This window comes from Caretta caretta, chromosome 1 (assembly GCF_965140235.1).
Source record: "Caretta caretta isolate rCarCar2 chromosome 1, rCarCar1.hap1, whole genome shotgun sequence".
In the NCBI taxonomy this organism is placed as follows: Eukaryota; Metazoa; Chordata; order Testudines; family Cheloniidae; genus Caretta; species Caretta caretta.
In genome coordinates, this window is record NC_134206.1 from 253,026,129 (window position 1) to 253,045,887 (window position 19,759).

General features: G+C 40.6%; 1 protein-coding gene across 1 annotated transcript in view; it reads right to left on the reverse strand.

Annotated features, from left to right (window-relative positions):
• C1H12orf42 (chromosome 1 C12orf42 homolog) overlaps window positions 1–19,759 on the reverse strand; it is a 253,372-nt gene that overhangs the window by 44,137 nt on the left and 189,476 nt on the right. Inside the window, exon 12 of the mRNA XM_048831554.2 lies at window positions 9,519–9,589. Within this exon, the coding sequence (XP_048687511.2) occupies window positions 9,519–9,589 (71 nt within the window). The remainder of the gene's footprint in view (window positions 1–9,518; window positions 9,590–19,759) is intronic.

The window sequence follows — 19,759 nt, forward strand, 5'->3', positions numbered from 1 at the left end:
AAATATCATGTGAATGTAAGTAGCCCCTGAAAGCAAATAAGGTAGCCATTGTATTCTAGGACTTGAAGAATGACTGTACGCTCCGATTTTCCGCATTTATCAATGGACAGAACTGAGTATTTAAGTTTCTTGAGGAGATAATGTGTTGTGCACACGTACCTCAGAAATCTAGGCTGATCCTCTCTGGGTTAGTACTAGCCCTAGAACTTGCAGTGAATGGGAGCGTCACAGGGGATTACAGGCTCCTGGGGGGAGTGGGGGAAGAAAGAGAGATAGACAGACAAAGAGATAGCTAAACCAGTTTGGTTAAGCAAGAACTGATCTGAGCTTCAACTTTCTACCCCAAACAAACATTTTTTTAAAACTCCAAGAACATTCGTATGAGGAGCTCTTCCTTCTCATCCTCTCAACTAAAGCTCCATCTCTCCCAGCCCTCATAGGCTCCCTTCCAACCTGCAACCTCAAACAGTACCCTTGTGCTGCCTTCCAGGTCTTCCTCGCCTTGACTCCCTTCTTCTCTCCCTACAACCAGAACAGGCTTCCCTGGCCCTCATCAGGTGCACCTCCCCACCCCCCTTCATAGGACCTTTGAAGATCCTTGCTGTATCTGAAAGGTCTAATAGTGGGCCTACTGAACTGCCAGAATGCTGTTGCAGTGAAATGCAGGACACGCTGGGGATTCTCCTACTAGGTACACTCCAAAGTGCATTGTGCATGACTTAGGAAGCCCCAAAGTGCCCGTTACACCACATTACAAATCCTCAGTGCTTACCAACCTAATAATATGAACTTCAAATCTTTGAGTACTCACAGACATTGAATTGCTCTTCAATGAACATGCAAGTTAGCCAAAGTCCCACTAAAACTCAATTGAAGTTAATAGGATATACTCATATGCTTAAAGTTAAGTAAGTCTTTCTATTTTGGAATTTTATACTGCCTATCTCTGTAGTATCTGAATGTCTTCCACCTAAAATCAACAGCAATAGTGATGGTCTTAGGACCTTTCAGAAGTCTGTCACTTCTTAGGGTCAAAACTCTGCTTGGGGTAGTTTTCTGTTATTTTGTTTTTTAAGAGTTTAATAATTTCATTTGGCAGGGGGAACTGGAAGGGGTAGAAGGGAGAGCCAAGTGTTGTGAATGTCACTCTTATGACAAAGAAGACTGCATGCTTAAGTATTAGCAGGATCTAGGTCTCAATGGCAGGAGAGGTTGCTGGCCTTTTCTGCCACAGAACTAGTGTCTAGAAGTCTCTGAAATCATTTGATGAGGACGTCTGGCAAAAAAAAAAATGCATTTTTGTTTTTTTGTGGGAAAAAAAGTGAAAACCTCAAGGGTGAAATACTAAGATATTTTTTGTTTCATGTAATCATCCAAACCTTGATTTCCCTCCCAAGAAATTCAACAGCTGTGCAAATTTTTATCCACAGTTAAATTAGTGCCATAATGTAGCAAGTACACTAAAGAGGGAATGAAGTAATAGCAACCTAAAAATGAAAAAAAGGGACATCCTGAAATTTGAATACGCTACTTCAATCAACTTCATAGCCCAAGTCACTGATTTGTAAGAGTAGCAGCTTAGTAAACCCCTTAAAATATGCCTTTGGTCTAGACAGATGCTTAAGAATGGAAGACTTCTCAGAAATATGGGATTTAAGAGGTCCATGAATGAAGAAGGATGTGCTCCCCGATTCTATAATGCACAAGAACACTGGCAAGGTATGGGATGCATTCAAGCTGTGAAGAGATGCAAACATTTAGTTTGTTTCCTAATGTTTGGCATCTTAGTCCATGATGCAAGACAAAAAAAAATCCCAAATGTCTAATTTGACATGGCCTAACATGACAAGGACTGAAAGAAAACCTTACCCCCCGATTGAGCTGTCACTGCCTGCACAGAAAGTGACTGTTCTGTTGAAAACACTTTGCAAGCAAATGCAAACTGAACAGTCTTGAAAAGTAGAATTTTCTTTTGTGCTTCAATTTCAAGAAGAGTAAAAAGAGGCAAGAAGAGAGGCAGAAGGGAGGGAGCCGACCATTTTGCACTATCAGCACTCCCTGCTGTCTGCTCCACAGACCATCGTTGGCAGACAGCCTCAAAGGCAGCAGCTTGTTGGCCTTCCCAGCTGGGTGAACCGTACTGTGATTGCAATGACAGATATGCACAGGGGAAACACATTTGGAGGGAGCTGGAGGACCGTGATGGAGTCTCAAAAATGGAGCTTTCCTAAGCCATGGGTCAGAATCTTTAGTTCAAGTTTATCTTAAAGAGTTTGGTAACTTAGAAACTACTATTTATGTGTGTGTGTGTGTGTGTGTCTGTACACACTCACACACAAACACACACACACTCAGATACACACACACTCACACATTCAGAATAACTAGCATCAGCATATCACAGTACAGCTGTTGAATGCACTGGATATAAATTGTGTTCAGTACTGCACTGTGATTTTATGCATTCCATGGACTAGAGCTGTACAAGACTATCTATTTCAATTAATACACTTTGCTAATTCTCACACTAGAGAATTGAAAATGTCGTGAAATTTCAAGGAATTTTCAAATTCAGCTCAGGGTGAAATTTCTCCTATACAGTTTTACTTGCAAAAATGAAAACAATTTGTACACAAACATAGAACATGTTTTCATGAAGTTTCCCCAATGTGAAATATTCCAGTTTTTGAGCAGAAACATTTGTAATGGGGAAAATCATGGTTTTCCAACTTCAAACACCTACCTTTCTTTCTGTGGAGAACAGCTTATAACTTGAGATATTAGAAAATATTCAAGCTTTATATGAAAGTAGCAAATCTATGATTTGACACCCTCTCAACTGGTGATTTGACACATTTTTAACTTTTAGAGCAGAGCTGAACTTTTGACCTTTACAGCCTCTCTAGCCTGTGGTTTATACTTTAGCTTCAATCCTGGAAAGTTATAAGCGGTGGAGCTGTCACATTACATTCACCTGATTCATTGCTTTCAGCACCTGCCTGCATGGTAGCTCCCTTTTGCTGTAAAAAAAATTACTTTAATGATTGCCTACCAATGAACTGCATAAACTGTTAACAAAAATAAGTATGGCATCATAGTGAACAGTGTTCCATTACTACCTCAGAAACACTGCATGTTCACGTCTTTACAGCACTGAACAAGTGCACATCAACTACTACTGGTAACGAATTCACCTTTTAGTAAGTGGTACATATGCCATTATAAATGACATATGTGACACAGTAAAACATAGCCAGGGCTTATGTGGTGCATGGATCTTGTGCTGGCCCCTCTGCTTAGAGGTGAGTTTTATCCTAAATGAGGCAGGTCTTTAAAAGTCCCTGCTTTGTTCACTGTGCAGTACAGTGGCAAACAGCAAATGAAGCCGAAAAGCTCGACCTCCCTGAATGCAATCAAGGAATGCACCGTGAATGAGGCAGGATTCAGTTCGGACCCTACTTACATACTGTGCAGCAAAATGCTCATTTAAAGAGCTGGGCTCCACCGAAAAAAGGGGACAACCTGGTCAAAATGAGGTTTTGAAAACCTCATCGAAAATTTGAAAACTATGCACATGGGCTGAAAGCTGCCCCCAAATAAGTTTTTAACTCGTGCAAACAGTCCCCGTACAGCAGGCTGACATGGGTCTCACTGAGGCTGGCAATGCTACAGGGGTCAGAATTTCCCCTACACTGTTTCAAGCTGTGCTGGAATAAGTTTTGGCAACGTATTAGGAACAAAGGCTTTTGTCAGACTCAGACATTGTGATCTCATTGATAGGCAGTGCATCTCAGTGAGCTTAACTGTAAGTGTGGGAGCCAGTATGACAGTGTGCTGGGAGACCGTCACCACTTGTTACCTAGGAGTCAATTCCAAGTACTTGCATTTTGCAACCTACTGGAGGAAGCCGCCTCTTATGGCAAAAATCTAATGGAAAAAGTGCACAGGAATGTAGGAAAAGGCCAAGCTTGGTATTGCCAACCTTAAATGCTCAAAAATCATGAATCAGGCTCCAAAATCAGGAGATTGGCCCAAAAAGTATGGTTTAGCTTTTAAAAAAAGATCAGATCCAGGTTTTGGTCTGTTTTCTGATTTTTGAACTCCTCCTGCCTCTGAGAGAGAGAGAGAGATTACAGTGTAGCCAACTCATACATTTATCATGAGTAATGCAATTTTGGCTTCTGCTGCAGGAGCACTCACTAGAGTAGTGGTTCTCAATCAGGGGTACAAGTACCCCTGGTGGTATGCAGAGGTCTTCCAGGGGGTACAGCAACTCATCTCGTTATTTGCCCAGTTTTACAACAGGCTACATAAAAAGCACTAGTGAAGTCAGTACAAACTAAAATTTCATATACTGCTCTATATACACTATATACCGAAATGTAAGTACAATATTTATATTTCAATTGATCTATTTTATAGTTATATAGTAAAAATGAGAAAGTCAGCAATTTGTCAGTAATAGTGTGCTGTGAGTCTTTTTATATCTGATTTTGTAAGCAAGTGGTTATTAAGTGAGGTGAAACTTGGGATACACATGACAAATCAGACTCCTGAAAGGGGTACAGTAGTCTGGAAAGGTTGAGAGCCACTGCACTAGAGGATCCACCGGAGACCTGGGCTCTATTGTGCTAGGCACTGTCCAAAAACTCTGTACTCCAAAGAACTTGCAATCTAGTGCACTTAACAGTGGTGGTTTATGTTGAGGGACTTGGAACTGGAGCGTACCAAGCATCCATTATTTAGGAACAATTTTTAAACCCTGATGAGCTACTCTGGAGTCAAACTGGTGACCTACAGATGAAAGGCTCTGTAGCACATTACGAACACCCTGAGTTAGTCCCCTGCTAAGAGCTAACGTTGCATCTTTAAGAATGAGTCTTGCTTTCTGGAAAGATAAGTTTATTAAATCTAATTCTGATGTTTTTGGAGCAGGATCTTCCAATCTCTGCATACAGGCAAAATCTTCTTCACATTGCTCTCAGTCTCTCAAGCATACTACAACACAGGCTCCCACCCTGTTCTTAAGGGGACAGTTCTCATTAACCAAAATACAAACACTAAAAATACAAAATGAATATTAACAAGGCATTCAAAGTCAATTAACTACGAAGTTTTGCAACAAAAAATCATTCCAACAATTACAATTATTTCAGAGCTCTTACTCTAATTTTATACATGTATATTTTCACGCCCAGAAGGGTAAAAAAAAGGGAGAGAAAGAGGGGAAAGGAGGGAGAAAAGGAAAGGGAAGGAGAGAAGAGGAGGAAGGGGGAGCTCTGGTGCCACACCTCCTTACAGATTGGCAGCAGTGGATGCAGCTGGGGAAAGTGGGGGGCCCTTGTGTTCATTTTCCCTCCCAACTGGTACCACCAGAGGCAGATGAGGGAAAAATCTAGTGGAAGACAGATCCTCCAGGCAGCAGGCACACATCTGTGTGTAGTACAGCAAGGGCATGGCAATTCATGCACACCATTCGGGGGGAACCTGACAGGACTTCTTTTTAATTGATACCTGTTTAGTTAATTTACCCTCTTGTAACTTTCCCTTTAACCATACTGTTTATTTCTTGTCTTCCTGCTTCCTTAGGGGCATGAATGCGTTTCTGACTCTATCATGGTAGCTTTCATACTGAGTCTAAGGATTTAAATTTCTCCATTTGCCTTTTTGATAAGCTTCCTCCTTGTTTTAAATCCCCTTTTCTAATGTTTAGTGCCACGGTGCTAGTGTTTGGTATGATCCCCCTACCCTTCTCTGAGAATGTTGAACATATTTACATTTTGCACACTATTCTTTAGTGGCTCATTTATACTTAATATACATCTTATGCTGTTCCCTTACATGGTGAGCTAGAGAGTTTCTGTGTCCATATTTAAAATCCTCCTTCCACTACGCCTTCAGCCAAACTCTTCAATAGTTTGAGCACAACTTTGTATTTTGAAGTTCTTTTGGCAAAGACACGTAAAATTGCTCATCATCTTTTTTTGCATTTGACTATGGGTTATTTCTGTCAAGGTTTTTCCTAAGGTGGGCTGGAATGGTACAGAGAAGGACCTGTTTTCGCTATCCACAGTGTGGGATTTAACTTAAGGTGGTGTGTTGCTAGCTGAAAATATATATTAAATACCCAGAGTCAAAGGTGCTGGGTGCATAAAACAGTAAAATAAATACAGGACTTTGGCTCATTTATTCTGACAACTGATTTCACAGACCTGAAACATTCAGGATTCACTGCTTGCCCTTATTTTGTGTGTCACTGATTTGGCTAGGATCTAAACACAGAGCTTCACAGTTATTGAACCACTGTCCCAGACTCAGCCAAGGATTGGAACACAAAGCAGGACTGAACAAACCAGCAGGCAGACTACAAAGGAAAAGCAATTGTTCTGCTTTAGCAGCAGCACTGTTTCTGCTATGCTTAGCATCAGAACAAGTTAATTTGGGAGCACAATCTTCTTAAAGGAAATGTTGCTCAGCACAGCATCCTAAGAGTTCATGTGGTGAGATGCCCTTTTCACTAAGTACAAATTGGGAATTCTACTTGAAATTTATTTTTATGCTATTAAAATCTGTATTTCCAAATCTCTTGCTGGCATCTTGCTGAAAACTGACATGTCTGACTGTTTATAATTGGTTCAATCACATCTTGGGTTAATATTAGCTTAATAAGCAGAGGAAGAATTTTACTGTTGGAAGATGAAATTTCCCGTGAAGTATCAAACTCTTTTCCTTCCAGTGTCCTTGGTAAAAGATGCTGCTCTCAACTGCCACTTCACACAGGTAAAAATATACAATTGTTAATAAAAGTATTGCTTAAAAACAAAGAGTCAGATTCTCAACTGGTGTAGGATGGCAAAGCTCTGTTGAAGTCAGTAGAGCTACACAGATATATACTGCCTGAAGATCTGGCCAAACATTTATAAATGGCATATTGAAATATGATAATAACTAAGCAGGAAGACTTTCAGAACTGATAGGGCTGCAGCTTTGTTGAGGCCACTTTGAATCACAGCAGCAGTGCAAAGCAGCCCTAAAATTGGATTAACTGGCCATGGGAGGATCACCTCAATGTAGGGGTCTCCTCCCATGACACAGAACCAACATAATGGTTCACATGCCCCAACCCTCCCTGCAGCCAATGTAAGGGACAAGAGTACAAGAAAACAGGTATGGCCAGGGTTTCCCTGTGACTCAACAATCCTCAGTTACCTTAACAGCTCTTTGGGACAATTGGTAGTCCACATAAACTAGATCAACCTTTAGGCTGCTCTAACTTATGCCAGGGGACCACCCTGGGGCATAGCTGGTCTAGGATAAAGGTTCTGCAAAGGTGGCTTAAAGCCACCTTTACATGCAGTGCTGACTTTCACTGTGCACTTCTCAGCTGCATGGGCCTTAGCTTCTCTCTTCATGGTGAGTAATTCCTGAGCTGGATGAAACGGTATTTTGATGTCACATTTCTTTTGTGAATGCTTGAAAATTTCACAAAAAAAACAGAACAAACATAAACACAAACAAACAAACATGAGCTGCTCCCCCAGGGCTCGGCTCACTCTCTTACCTGCCCACACAGCAGCAATCCAGGTGAACTTCTCAAGAGAACACGTGTGGGGGAGCTTTTATGCCTCTTTACTCCCCTGTGTAGCTGCAGAGGGCTAGCTACAATCTTGCCCTCAGTCCTTATTCACTGATGTAGTGGGCATAGTAAAAGTTGAATAAAGACTCAGAATTTGGCCCTTAGAATATTTGAGGGGAGAAAGGGTATTGCGCAGTACATTGAAGGCGACCCTTCAGCATTCTCAGTTCCAGAGGGGACTGAAAGGAACAGTATTACAACAGGGACAGTAATGCCAAGCCCCTCATGTTAAACACTGAACGCAAGAACAAACTCAGAGCCAGATTCTACCACGCTGACTCAAGTTGTACAGTTCCTTAACTCCACCAGTAGTCTTATTTTCTTCAACGAGGATACTCGCAGAAAAAGGGACAACTCCGCATGCTAATGGGTTTCACTATCAGGGCCTAAATGAATGACTGTCCAGCATAGTGGTCTCTTTACCCCCATCTACCTAGATCTACTTAAAATATTAAGGCAAAACCCTGCCGTGAAGATCAAAGGATTTTCACCCTTAGTGAGAAAGGTAAAAGCAGTATCACAGGCTCTAATACTTGGATTCTGCTTCTATTACACTCTCTTATTTCGTATAAAGGTAGCTACCTGATCTTGACCTCAGACTAACACTGAAGTCTGTAAGGGAAGATGGCTAAAGAACTAAAGCAGAGGGCCTCATCCTCCCTGACTGAACTAACCTCGTTATCCCTCGCTTGATTCTTGCTTGCATATTTATACCTGACTCTGGAAATTTCCACTACATGCATCCGACGAAGTGGGTATTCACCCACGAAAGCTTATGCTCCAATACGTCTGTTAGTCTGTAAGGTACCACAGGACTCTGCCGCTAAAGCAGACATAGTCATTAAGCTCAGGCAATAAAACAAATGTGATATTTTGAAGAATGTATTTCATTGCTCTGTTTATATAGATACTTTGAATTTACAACCATTCACTAGGCATTCAGCATATGCTAAACGGACAGTGAAGTGAGTGAGTGAGAGGATAGAAAGAAATATGAGGTCTCAGAATATATTAAAGTCATGAATGAAGATGGTAAAGGTGTATATGTCTGCATTCAAATGATGTATCATCAGACAATGGTGAAAAGCACAGTGAAGTTATACAATTTTAAAATGAAAATATCAACCAGGAGACAAAACACAATCATTTTATTTTAGTCCTAGCTCTCTGAGTAGAGCGGTAAAAGGGTTATCATGCCCTGTCATATCAAACACAGTGGAATAACCATAAGAGCCATCATTCTCCAATCACAAATGAATTTAAATAGGGAGAGGCATGCAAAAAAAAAAAAAAAAAAGGAGTTGTTAAAGCATAAAACTACTGTATGTCTCCTGATAGCTGGACTCAAGAAGCCTGGTTAAATACTGACTTTCTTTCACAGTCAATCAGATAATAAGACCCCTTTAGAAGCACAGAATAGTTAAATTCATCACCATAATTTAATTGTGGAAGGTTATTAAAGAGCACTTCGACTCCCCTCCTGCTTCGGCGCTGCTTTTGTGTATTAAACTCAGACTAATCAAATTGCAGATTCCAAGAGTACTGTATTAGTCATCCCCATCCCTTTTAATTTGTTTAATGGCCTCCCTTCTTTGTGTGTGTGTGTGCGTGTGTGTATGTGTGTTCGTTCTGACTGGCTGTGCAGCACTAAGGCTCACGACATGTAAATAAAGAACGGACAGGGGAACAGTTCGCCGAAGAGAATAAAGCGTGCCTCCATTCTAAAGTTACATTTGATGTCAGAGTAATTCATGGGACGTGTACTGCAAGCAATGGTGCTTATTATTTCTGCTTAACTGTCTACTGACACAGGAGGAGAGGGGAGAGGGGTATTAAAAAAAAAGGAAGAAAGAAAAGAAAAGAAGTCTGAATTTACACTTACCGCTTCAAAAGACCTTTTGTACTTAGCCAACTTCTCCTGGCTGAAGATGCAGTATTTTGCCAAAAAGTCGACTGAAAAAGAAGACAAAAAAAAAAAAAGATAAAATAGGACCATAAAAGAACTCTTTCCCCCTCTTTTTTTCTTTTAGCTTTTTTTAAAAAAATGAACATAACAAACACTGTTTTTTAAAGGCACAATAATGCTGACCTCCTATAAAACCTCAGAACCATCTTCCTGGTAGAAATTTCAATTTCAGATATACTTTTTAATTTTTTTTTTTGGAAAAGTCTTTTCACCTGGCCCAGGGCACAAAGTCAGAGTCAGCTCTGAATAGGACATGTTTAACATGTATAACACATAGGAGCTCCATCCTGGGGAAGCTGCAGTCTGGGAGCGTGTTGAGGTTTTGTTGTTGATCGTTTTTAACTGGCCCAGAAAGACTATTTTCAGACTTTAGTTAGATGGATAGGGTCCATCACTTTTCTCAAAATCCAACAAATACCAACACGCCCTTTTGTTTAATTTTATTGTCCAGAAAAAAAATAGAAATAGGACAAAGATATCAACACTCCCTCTTTTATGTCTAGGGCAGAAAAGGATATATCTCATGCTATTGTCCATCTGGCTGAAATCAGGAAGGAAATATTACACTATGGCCAAATCTATCCTCACTTGGAATTTTTCCTCTGCTTGATTTTGTTGTTGCCTGTGTCCTGACCTATCATTTCTGGAAGGCGAGAAGGGGGAGGTATTGGATTGTATGAAGGTGGCCTCATTTCCTCACACGAACAGAAGCAGAAGACACTGCTCAAAGTAGGATGAGAAAATTTGAAGGGAAATTTTTTCTGTTATGCTAAAAGTGCAGATCTGAGGTCTGAAGTGGTGGAGCCAATGAGTCCCATATAGAGTAAAGAGTAAGTAACTACCGCAGTCAGACTCCTCAAATCAGTTATTTTTTCTTTTCTTCCTTCCTCAAGTCTCTAGATCAGATTAATCATTTTGGGCCACATATGCGGCCCACAATGTGCTACCTGAGCCACAGGTTGAGAACCACAGCACCTCCCACACCCCACTATACCCAGTGCCCCCAGCCCAAAGACCTCTCCACAGAGTGGGGCCAGGAGCGGAGCCCTGGTGGTGGGGCTGGGCAGCAGGGACCCCGTACCCTGTTGTGCGGGGCCAAGTGGCAGCTCCAACCCGACCCTGCTGCCAACCCCGACCCCTGCTCCGTGGGGGCTAGGCGGCAGCCAGACCCCAAAGCTGGACCCCGTTGTGCAGGGCTGGTCGGCAGCCCCGACCCTGGTCCCTGCTGCAGGGGGACAGGTGGCAGCCCCAGCCTTGGACCCTGCCGCCCTTTAGCACACAGGTGGGCCACATGCAGCCTGCAGGTTGAGAACCACTGCTCTAGATCATTGTTTCCATAACTGTATAATAGTTTTGTTCTTCAAATGAAGCAGTTAGATACTATTTTTAGTTCAAGAAAAGTGCTGTCAACTGAGGTCCTGCAGAGAAAAAGGGCTGGATCTCAGCTCCTGTAATTTCTTTTTCATTTAGAGTGACCACAGGCAAGCAGAGCTATTTAGCTTGTGAAAGGGGCCAGGGAACCCAAGAAGAACTAAGTGATGCACTGGCTGTTAAAGAAACAACCCTGAAACGTTACTATTCGCATGTAAGTGTCATTGCTCATTTGGGGCTGTGTCCCAGATGGAACTACAGGAAAAACAAGAGTGTCTCAGTGTCATAGTCACTCATTCTCCACACACCAGATGAATCAAATCTCTATAAGAGAAGCAAAAGTCTCATTGATTTCTACAACAAAACAACAAAGGAGATTTCTGTGAAAATAAAGATATAATCATAATTTGACAGTTGCTGTTAAATCCATGTTGTTGTGGCACGTGTATCTGCATCCTAAAGAAAACTACATTACCTAAAGACACAATGAGAAAACTATGTTTTGAAAACATGTAGTGTTTGCTTGTTATGTATCTATACTGTAGGCAGCTGCTTTGTATCGAAGAAAGAGTCCTGTCAGAGAGAATCAACATTTCTAGTGACATACTCCGCTTCTAAAAAAGAAGTGCATCACCACAAAAAATTAGCATTTCTCCAAGATCTAACTACCTATACTTTCAGGGTGGAATTTTCATACGTGCTCAGCGTTGGCCTAGCTCTGTCCATAATGTCAATCTGAGGGCTTTACAACATCCCACCCTCTGTTAAATAGAATTTGTATGACTATCTGTATTGGCGCCACCTGGTGATTCCCAAAAATATAACACCACCCTTTTAATACAAGAAATGTTATCAAGTTTACTTAATGACAGGTTTCAGAGTAACAGCCGTGTTAGTCTGTATTTACAAAAAGAAAAGGAGTACTTGTGGCACCTTAGAGACTAACCAATTTATTTGAGCATGAGCTTTCGTGAGCTACAGCTCACTTCATCAGATGCATCCGATGAAGTGAGCTGTAGCTCACGAAAGCTCATGCTCAAATAAATTGGTTAGTCTCTAAGGTGCCACAAGTACTCCTTTTCTTTTTATCAAGTTTACTGTTAGTCTTGAAATTTTCTCTCACCAAGTATTTCAGAATACTGCTATTTAACTTCAAGCCACATTATTCAAATATTAACTTCATAACAAATGTTTCTAACTTCACTCTCCAGAGTATAATACATCACTGACTGAAGCAGGTTTTAGGAGAACTTATTTAATTAGATTCAAAGTTTTTAAGACTGGAAAAGTCTGTCAGTTCACATAGGCTGACCTCGTGCACAGTAAAGGCCATAGAATTTAATAAAGTTACTCCTATATTGAGCCCAATAACTTGCATTTGGCTAAAGCATATTTTCTAGAGAGACATCCAATCTTGATCTGAAGACTTCAAGAGATGGAGAATCCAACACTTCCCTTAGTAGTTTGTTCCAATAGTTAATCACCCTCCTTGTTAAAAATGTGTGCCTTATTTGTAATTGGAATTTTTCTGGCTTTAGCTTCCACTCATTGGTTCTTGTTATGTCTTTCTTTGCTAGATTAAAGAGTCTTTTAGAACCCACCATTTTCTCCCTGAGAGGTACTTATAGACTGTAATCAAGTCACCACTCAATTATATTTTTTTAAAAACTAAGTAGATTGAGCTCTAAGTCTCTCACCATAAGGCATTTCCTTCATCCCTAGAATAATTTTGTGGCTCATTTCTACGCCCTCTTAAATTTTTCAACACTCTTAAAATGTGGACAACAGACCTGGACCTACTATTCCAATATTGGTCTCAACAATGCTGTATCCAGAGGTAAAATCTCCTCCCTACTCCCACTCACTAGTCCCCTCTTCATGCGTTCAATGAACTATGGCTCCTACATGCTTTTCAGAGTCACTGCTTTCCAGGATAGTTCACCCCATTACATAGGTAGGGCCTGCATTCTTTGTTCCTACATATATGACCTTGCTTTTGACTGTATAAAGTACATTTCATTCAAATGGGACCAAGTGATCCAGATCGCTCTGTATGGCTATCCTAGCCTCATAGTTATCAATCTTTGTGTCATTCACAAATTTTATCAGCAGAGATTTTATATTAACTTCCAGATCATTGCTAAAAATATTGAACAACATTGGGGCAAGTTTTTATAAACAGCTGCCTTAGACAAATCCTCAACATCAAATGGCCAGAAAAAATGATAAATGAAGCACTTTAGAGGAGGATGAAACAGAAACTCATAGGACAGGATATGATGGGATGAAAATAGAGATGGCAAGGGCAGATAGAGAATAGAACCGAACAACATAACAAGAAGGTGTTGGACTGGAATCCCCAGTGTAAGAAGTGACTGGACAATTTGGAAACACAACAGAAGCAGAACTGAAAGCTATTCAAATGACATGGGAAGATGCTAAAGCAGTAGCAAGACACTTTTTTTTTTTTGGCTCACTTTTTTTTCCACCATTTTTGCTCATTTCACCAAGGCCTTGTTTCCCCATAATTCCTTCCCTGACAGTATTGTTGCTCCTCACTTTAGCATTCATGTCTGCAGTTACTAGGAGGACATCCCTTTTTGGGACCTTGTCTACTATGCTACATAACTGATTGTAGAAGTTTTCTTTTCCTCTTGGCTAGCTTGATTTGCTAGATCATAGCATCGAATAATGTACACCTGCTGGAAATGTAATGTAAATAATGCTATTACAATTCTTTCTGAAACTGGTGCCCATTCTATCAGGCTTTTAGCAGCTCTTCTTGCTAATATCAGACCCATGCCTCTCTCTGTACATCACTGGCATTTGGTAGCCCAAAATATAGTAGGATGTGCCCATCTGACAATTATTTGTCCTGATGTTACCCATTTCACTTCATTTAGGCCTAGTTTATCTACTTTATATTTGTCCATACTTGAGCTGTGTCCATTAGCTACTTCTTAATCCCTTTAGCATCCGCTTTATATTGTATAGTGCTAATTTTTAATCAGGATGCAGTATAGAATCAAGTCAAACACCTTACAGCAGTCTAAGTATTCCCACTAAATATTCCATCTACTTAGTTACCTTTATCAACAAAAAGAAAAGGAGTACTTGTGGCACGTAGAGCTAGCTCACGAAAGCTTATGCTCAAATAAATTGGTTAGTCTCTAAGGTGCCACATGTACTCCTTTTCTTTTTGCGAATACAGACTAACATGGCTGTTACTCTGAAATTTATCAACAAAATTTGTAATCTCATAAAAAATGAAACCATGTTTATTCAACAAGACCTATTTTCTATAAAGCCATGTTGACAGGCATCAATTTTATTCCCATCCTTTAATTCTTTATTGATTGAATCCCATAATAGCTTTTCCATTATTTTGCCCGGGACTGACGTCAGCCTAACCTGCCTCTAAGTACCCAGGTCATCCTGATTGTCCTTTTCAATAGTGGCAGGAAGTTAGTGCTCTTCCATTCTCATGAAATTGCCCTGGCATTCTGAGATTTATTAAAAATTAATATTAGTGTATCAGATCTCCTCATCCAACTCTTTTATGGCTCTTATATGTAAGTTATCCAGACCTGATGATTTTAAAATGTTTATCCCAAGGAAAGGTTATCTAACAACCTCCTTAGTTACTAATGGATTGGAAAGTAGTTTATTATCTAGATAATATTATTATCTAGATAATATTTCTGTTCTGTGTTTAGAGAGAAACAGGATGGGTATCCTCATATCCTCACATGATATGAGGATACCCATCCTGTTTCTCTCCAAACACAGAACAGAAATATTTATGGAATACTTCTGCCTTTTCTGCATCCATATCAACAATTTTACCATCTCCATCTAGTAATGGGCCTATACATTGGTCAGATTTCTTTTGTCCCTGATACATTTAAAAAACTACTTCATATTGTCTTTAGCCCTACCAGACATGGATTTTTCCTTCATATATTTAGCTTCCCTTATCAATTTTCTATGCTTCAAAACTTCTAATTTTATTGACTGCTATCTATTTCCCATTTTTACAAATGATATGTAGAATTTTTATTGCTGCTTTCATTTCCACACTGAACCAGGCTTTTACCAAACTAACTCAAAAAAACAATTTATAAAGTAAACAGTACTGATTCTGCTGCTTTCTATTTTAAGTACTTATATGGCCCCATTGCTGTAATAATTAGGTGCCTCACTATCTTTAATGTATTTACTCTTACAGAACCCTTGTGAGTGTAGAGAGGTATTATCCCACTTTACAGATGGGGATCTGAGAAACAAAGCAATTAAGGGTGAAATCCTGGCCCCAGTAAAGTCATGGGAAGTTTTGCCATGGACTTCAGTGAGGTCAAGGGTTCATCTTAAACTGAAGCTTAATCTCAGACTTGCCCAAGGCGATGCAGGACTTCTATAACACAGGAGGGAATTGAACCTGTATCTCCTGATTCCCAAGATAGCACCCTAACCACTGAACCATCAATTTTCTCTAATCTAGCCTGCCTGTATTCTCTTTCTCAATCTCTGTAACTGGCTCCTGTCTCTATGTACGAGTCTGAGAGAGCCAAAAGGAAGTGTAACAACTTCAAACTTCCTATCAAAGCTTAATCCTTTATAGCAGCTAGGTAGATTTGTACTATGGACCCGTCAGATAACATAAGGCTGGATTGTGGCTGGATAGTCACCCAAGGGCGTAAAGAGGCCTCCCCGTATCTCTACTGCAGGTGCAGAGGCAGTAACTAGGAGCTGTGCACCTGGTACTCCCTCCCCTTTGTGTAGGTGGGCAGAGAGTGGGCGGTGAGAGGTGGAGTCCATAATATTATCTTGTTGCTTGGGATTGGAAATGAGGAGGCAAATCATCAGCCAGCAGCAGTCATAACAAAGAAGAAGGGTTGAGAATTAATATTAATAAGAATTAATAATATTAGTACCTAGTTGGTGAGAGGATCCACACATACCTGCAATGGGGTTGCCAGAAAAGCCCATAGTTTACCAAAAGTAGAGCCATTAGCCCCAAAGTTTCCAGTATAAGTTTGGTTGTGCTCTAGCCACCATATAGTGAAACCATTTTTTTAAACATTATATGTTTAGATCCAACAGATACAAAATGAGTTTGGGCTATAAATGTGAGGCCAGATGTAGATGGGCTAGGCTCCACTGAAGTCAATGGAGCTGCACCCAGGTACGCTAACTGAGGATCTGGCCCATGAACTTTTAGGCATTTGTTAAAATCAAAGTGAACCTGAATAAGGTTCAATTTACAAGGAACTTAAACAATTGACAGTATGGCAAGCCATCCATTCTGGGTAAGAGAGAAATACAGTCATAGAGCACAAACTCCAGAATGTTTAGATAATGGCTATAAGAGAAGATGATACTGATTTAGAGGAAGCTGAACACAGCTGCATAATTGGAGGCCAGATTAGATTCTGTTGGAATCACACTGCAGAACAAAACTGGAAAAAGAGATCTCTCGGGGTATTCCAGCAGTACTATCAGGAATATGCCTACAGCAATATAGACAGGAGGGGGGACACCAAAACAACGGTAATGCAAGTCACAACTCCAGCACATACATTTCCCCTGATTGCTACTGTTGCAGCTTGGTGGGCCATAGTAGAACACTGCATTTTTCATCAGTGCAGTCGTAACTGTCTCAGTCCTTTTATCCTACAGCGGCTACGCCACCACATAGTTGGGGAAAGGGTCATACACTACTAACAAATACAGATTTCCAACTGGTGTTTCTGGGAGTGGGCATTTTAAGTCAATCTGTATGAACTCCCAGGGCTTACTAGGCTGGGTCATTCCCCTAAAAGTGGTCTGCCTCTCTTGGCTGGCACTTTCCTTTCTTGACATGCAAGACAGAAAAGTATCCAAAGTCCTTAAAATCTGTAATCCAAAAAAATCTGTTTGATACCAGGTTCAGTGCCTTTTCATATCCTAGGTGGCCTGCTGCGCTGTTTTCATGGAGGCATCCCTGTATTATTCTCTGCAAACTTGCTGGCAAGACAACCTTGCTACCTTCATACACCAGCAAGTTGGTAGTCGGATCAATGGATAATTTTTCCTGAACTGTGTTGAACCTCCCCAGTCTGGGTCTCTTTTGGTAGACCTGTTGGTGCACTGAAAGTAAATCAGGATCCTTAGACTGTTCTTGCCAGATATCCTCTCAAGAGCACGCTGAGTCCATTCTCACTACTTCCACCCGGCTGTGAGCATCCACAACTGCATTGTGCTTTCCAGATTTATGGTGAACTGTGAATGTATAATCTACAGTTTGTGAATCTCACTCATCTGCCGAAGCAATGGGAGAATCCATCCCCTGTGAATCCACCTTCACAGGAATCCTTCTGGGTTGTGGAGATGGATTCAGAAACTGTCTGAATATACAAATTTGCGGTTAGCCTACAACTATATTTGGAGCTGGGGGTGTGATTCCCAGCTTCAGCAGACACATTTGCACTAGCTCTTAGGAAGCTAGCACACTAAAAACCGAATCATACCTGCAGAAACATGGCAGCTTAGACTAATCACCCCAAGTACAAACCCACCCCGATGCCGTGGTATGAACGGGTCGCTAGCCCATGGGGTAGCTAGCCCATGCCGACGCTCACCCTTGACTGTGCTACCACAAGTACACTACTATTTTTGGTGTGCTAGCTCAATGAGAATTAGTGCAGGCATGTCTACTAAGGCTGGGACCCAGGCCCCCAGTTCCAAGTCTAGACATAGCCTTACTAAACTGGTATAATGGCACTGCACATTTTTACAAATCTCCTACAGAATCTGCAGAGGCCTACAAACCTCTGTACCTCTTCCTCCAGGTTTTTAGGAACCTTCCAGTCCTTTATAATGTTCAGTTTCTGGGGGTTAGGGCTCCAAGACATTCTCACTGACCATATATCCCAAAAAGGTGATGCAACTCTTCGCAAACTGACATTTGTTTCCTGCAAGTTTAAACCCTGTTTCCTTACAAAGTTTTGGAATTCTTTCCGCTCCTACCAGATATTCCTCCCATATTCTGTGGAAACAAATTAAGTAATCTAAACAGGTGAGAATGTCTTCAGTTCTCAAAATTTGGGTTAGATCACTAACCACCCTCTGAAATGTCCCTGGTGAATTTGAAAGGCATTCCACCAAACTGAAAAAACCCATTAGGGTGTCACAGAGGCTGTTTTTCTCAATCCTCAGGTGCTACTTTAATCTGATGGTATCTGGATACCAAATCAAAACTACGAACATATTTAGCTCCTGACATTTTATCCAGGGTTTCTGCTATGTGGGAAAGTGGGTAACTATCTTGAACTATCCCTCCACTTATGGCACAGCTTACAGTTAAGGTTGCCTGACACTTTCCATTATAAGGACCTGTTTTCCGTTGCTTATAACTTTGCCAAACTTAAACCATTCTGGCTGAAATTTTCCACATGGGGTGTCTGTCTAATGGTAAATTTTGGACAATATTAGGGGGAAATGCATCGTTTTGCCTGTGTTAAATTAATCCCACAAAAGTTTGCCAGCAGGGACTTGAAATTTGTCAAGGTATTGAGCTGGTATCAGGGATATGACTTTTACTATCCTTCTCAAAATCCACCTAAATTTGGCCAAGTTATATCACTCTGAAAATCTTAGTTTGCACATGCTCAGTAGAGACTTGTTAGAGTTTGGCAGCTAAATTCTCCTAATGTTCCATCTGTTCCGAGCATTCTGCACTCCAGGGCTGCAGGGGCAGAGACAGACTTTCTCTGCAATTGCTCCTCCTAGTAGCTAAGGCCCACTATGGTGCTGGGCAGTAGAGCTGAGTGCAGAGAAACTGTCTGAACTTGTGCTCTCAGTGCTCTCCCTGCTGACTGCCAGTATCTTTGAAACCCAGGGGTAACATGTGTGCCTCATCTCCCTCTAGAGGGTGGCCTACTATTGCTATAATTTACTCTGTTAGTTCAAGCAGCAGAAGACTGTGCTGTAGATTTAAAGATTCTAATGCCACTGATGAACCATGTGGAAGTCAATGTAGTTCCACATGATGGAACTTCTGTTTTTTCAGTTTGCTTTTTAAAAAACCTCAGAAATTATGTACAAAAAACTACATTACAAGAACATGAAGCACTCAAGCTTTTGTCCCAAGCACTCAAAAGTTAGGAAATCCATAATTAAGTAATTAAGAAAATATAATATGTGATCATGTAAAGAAATACATCATAATGCATATGTACAAAGGGGCTGAATTAAGGTTGCACAGACAACCTTATGAAAGCAACGATGGAAACAAGCTCAAGTGGAAACTCACTAGTAACCTTTATTACTACTTCTCTCAATAATACACTCTAAGAATGTTTTTTACATTTACTCTGTATTTTTAAAATTATAATAAAGATCTTGTAGCACGTTACCAACATCAATAAATTAAGTATCACAACATCCCTCTGAATTATACATTGTCCTTATTTTACAGATGGGGAAACTAGGGTGCAGAGAGATAAGTAATTTTTCCAAAGTTGGTGGTAGAGTTGAAAATCCTCAGCTATTCTTTATTGTGCTTTAACTACTGGACCATGCTCTCCTCTGGGAGATCTGTGTCAGAGTTCTGAAGGACATTAAAATACTCCCACACTGTCAACAGTGCTAATAGAATAATTGGCAATTTGGTCTATGGAACTTTTCCTTTTTCGAAGGAGGGATTAGAATCTTCAGCCAATTAAGTGATGAGGCTGACTGAACAATCTTAGATGTTTATGAGACAGAGAGGAAGGAAAATACAAGTGAAGGGATAATCAGGGACT